Source organism: Diceros bicornis, chromosome 17 (assembly GCF_020826845.1).
Source record: "Diceros bicornis minor isolate mBicDic1 chromosome 17, mDicBic1.mat.cur, whole genome shotgun sequence".
Taxonomy (NCBI): Eukaryota; Metazoa; Chordata; class Mammalia; order Perissodactyla; family Rhinocerotidae; genus Diceros; species Diceros bicornis.
Window position 1 is genome coordinate 13,873,062 of NC_080756.1, and position 3,536 is coordinate 13,876,597.

Below are 3,536 nucleotides of genomic sequence, written 5' to 3' on the forward strand. Positions count from 1 at the left end.
TTAACCAAAAGCATAAGTTTAATGATGTGATTTATTTTATTTTTTTTATTTAGCTCCCAAGTAGAGAAGAATTTGAGGGAGGCAAATGACATTTTTGCTACCCAAAAAATCGCACCACATTAGCAGGTAAATCTAATCATATTCATAATATGACTTAAAATACGATATGAAAATATAGTGAAAGTAGAGATAATTAAATTAGATTTTATAAAGATACTATAATCTATACAATGATCTCTGAATTATTGGACGTGCAGATTGAACAGAAGTCATAAAGTGATGAAAAACTCTACAATAACAGCATTCATACTACTGGGCCTGACAGATGACCCTGGGCTACAAGTTCTGCTTTTTATCTTTCTGTTTCTCACCTACATGCTGAGTGTAACTGGGAACCTGACCATCATCACACTCACCTTTGTGGATCCCCAACTTAAAACACCCATGTACTTGTTTTTACAAAATTTCTCCTTCTTAGAGATCTCATTCACAACTGCCTGTATCCCCAGATACTTGTATAACATAGCAACAGGTGATAATATCATCACATATAATGCTTGTATCATCCAAGTGTTTTTTACTGATCTCTTTGCATTAACAGAATTTTTTCTCCTGGCCGCCATGTCCTACGACCGCTATGTGGCCATCTGCAAACCCTTGCATTACGTGACCATCATGAGCAGCAGAGTCTGCAGGAGACTTGTTTTTTGCTGTTGGTTGGCTGCATTGTTGGTCATAATTTCCCCACTTAGTCTGGGGCTAAATTTGAAATTCTGTGACTTGAATGTCATTGATCATTTTTTCTGTGATGCTTTTCCCTTCCTGAAGATATCATGTTCAGACACACGGCTCATGGAACAAACTGTTTTAATCTGTGCTGTGCTAACCCTCATTTTGACTCTTCTGTGTGTAGTTCTATCCTATACTTATATTATCAAGACAATTTTAGGATTTCTATCCACCCAGCAAAGAAAAAAGGCCTTTTCCACCTGTTCTTCCCACATGATTGTAGTTTCCATCACCTATGGCACATGCATGTTCATCTACATGAATCCGACAGCAAAGGAAGAAGTGACAATTAATAAAGTAGTTTCACTACTCATTTCTTCCATTTCACCTGTGTTAAATCCGTTTATTTATACACTAAGAAATAAGCAAGTGAAGAAAGCCTTCAATGACTCAATCAAAAGAATTGCATCATTCCTGAAGAAGTGAAATAAAATAGCACTCAATAAATAAAGTTAAAACATGAACGGCTTCTAAACCTTCCTATTGAAGCTTATAATTTTCTTAATCTCTTAAAAATCTACCTTTCAATGATGTTATATTTCTCGTCTCCTCTTTAGATTTACTTACATTGCGCCTGAATCACCTCATTTCTTTCTTCTGGTTTTTACTCAACTTCTTGTAGATTTGTCTCAGTAACGAACATGAAAGTATACTTCTCATCACTTTATTTGTACATAAATGTAACTACGATAATTAAATTGGTGGTATAATAAAAGCATTCTTTAGACTTCTATAAAATTCACAGCATACTACTGCTGGTTATTGTATTCAAATGCACATAAAATAATACAAAAATTCAAGTAAGAATTGAAATTTTATGTTAAAATACTAAACAGGATGAATGAGGGCATGTTGTAGTAATACAAGGAACAACTAAGAGAGAAGATAATAGGATTTCTAATACTCTAGGAATGTATACTAAAAACAAAAACATGATGGATAAAAACCCACAACTATTCTTTTGAACATATAGCTGAGAGTAAAGATTAATATGTGGGCAATCACAAGGTATCAAAGATGCAGTATAGTCAGAAATGAAGATAAAAATACACCATATGACCCGCGGATTCCCAGGAAAGCAGAGAATGGAGGATAGAGACATGTAAGTTGTTGAATTATGGGTACAGGGGCTCAGGTTTACATGTCCTTCTGGGGATGAGAGATAAGTGTCAGGATCCAAGTGGCGAAAGCTCATGACACTGACAGAATAGTGTAAAGTCAAGACTTAATGTGATTTAGGAAAAACAAATTACCACTCTTGTGAAAAGGCAACTATATTCTCTAAGACATTTTTTTTTTTATTTCTTCTTGAGTTAGCTATGGATAGGGGAGGGGGAACCATTATTAGACTCCTCTGTCTATCTGAAAGAGAGCTTTTACAGTCCAAACTGTATAAAAAATAATCTACTAATACCACATATAAAGAATTAAAGAGTGAGTCCAAATGTAACTCTTTGGAATTTAAGAAATACATTTTCAGTGAAACAGAGACACTTCATAACAATTCATATAAAGCATAAAAATGCTATACTCAGAAGAAATTAAAGAATTATTCATCCATAAGTATGTTCATGATTTTAAAAAATACAGCAACTCCTGCTCATTATAAGATTATTAAAACCCATAAAATTATTCCAAAATATGTAGCATGTGGATTTTACTAAAGATAGAAAATTAAATAAATTTAAAAAGATAAATCTGAAAGTTGATTCTTTTAAAAATTTCCAGAAAATTGATAAATTTCTCAGAAACATGAGTGAATACTAAACAAACAACAAAATATGTAGGGTTACAAATAAGAAAGAGACATAAATACTAATGTGGGGCAGATCTGTGTAACTTTATGGATATACTGTCACAATTCCACAACAACAACAAAATAATGTGAAGACCCAAAGCTGATGAACAAGGTTTTAGCAAAACAAAATTTTAACAATTAATCCTGTGAGATGCACACTCTGATTGTCCTTCTTCTGTAGGGAACACGGCTGGACATACTTTCTTTCTCAGGTCAGAAACCACCGACGTGTGCAGAACACTCTCAATCCCAGAGAGCCACAGTAGAGTCACAGCTGGGGATTTTTGTATTTTACTCATTATGTAAGAATAGTACTGCCACATAAAGAGCCTCAAGAGGAGAACCCTGTAGTGGCCTCACCTAGACCAAGTGCAAATGACCAATGTTACTCTTATCAATAAACAATGTTAACAAGCTGTTACAAACTGTCCTGAAACTCCTCAGGCCCATGGTTACAAAGCAATACTCTTGATCAGGATATTTCATATCTTTATCAGGGGTCAGTGCTGGAAGTTTGGCAAAATAGCTCAGGGCAACTCCAGGCTTGCTGGAATTAACCCTCAAAACACAGACACAAACAAAATTCACTCCAAAATAAAAGAAGATGAATAGGCATCTAGGTATTGCTGAAATTAAAAATGTGATTAAAAACATTCCCCCAAATAAAACCCAAGCCATGGCTTCACTGGTGAATTGTACCAAATATTTAAGTAAGAAATAATACCAAGTCTACAAATTATTCCAGCAAACTAATAAGCAGAGGACATTTCCAAACTGATTTCATGAGGTCAACAATAGCCTGATAACAAAATCAGACAAAAACATTACAAGTAAAGAAATTGATACACCAATGCCCCTCATAAACATAGATGTAAAAATAAAATGTTAGAAATTAGAATCCAGCTATAGTTAATCAAATACAGATAGATATGCATCCTTACCCCAGAGG

General features: G+C 34.2%; 1 protein-coding gene across 1 annotated transcript; it reads left to right on the forward strand.

Annotated features, from left to right (window-relative positions):
• Nucleotides 1-279: 279 nt before the first annotated feature.
• Nucleotides 280-1,215, forward strand: LOC131415970 (olfactory receptor 6C68-like). The gene has a single exon (XM_058558036.1). It carries the CDS (start codon nt 280-282, stop codon nt 1,213-1,215), a length of 936 nt encoding a protein of 311 aa, XP_058414019.1.
• Nucleotides 1,216-3,536: the final 2,321 nt, after the last annotated feature.

Coding starts and splice junctions, on each gene's coding strand:
- LOC131415970 (XM_058558036.1), top strand. CDS start 280: ATGAAAAACTCTACAATAACAGCATTCATACTACTGGGCCTGACAGAT.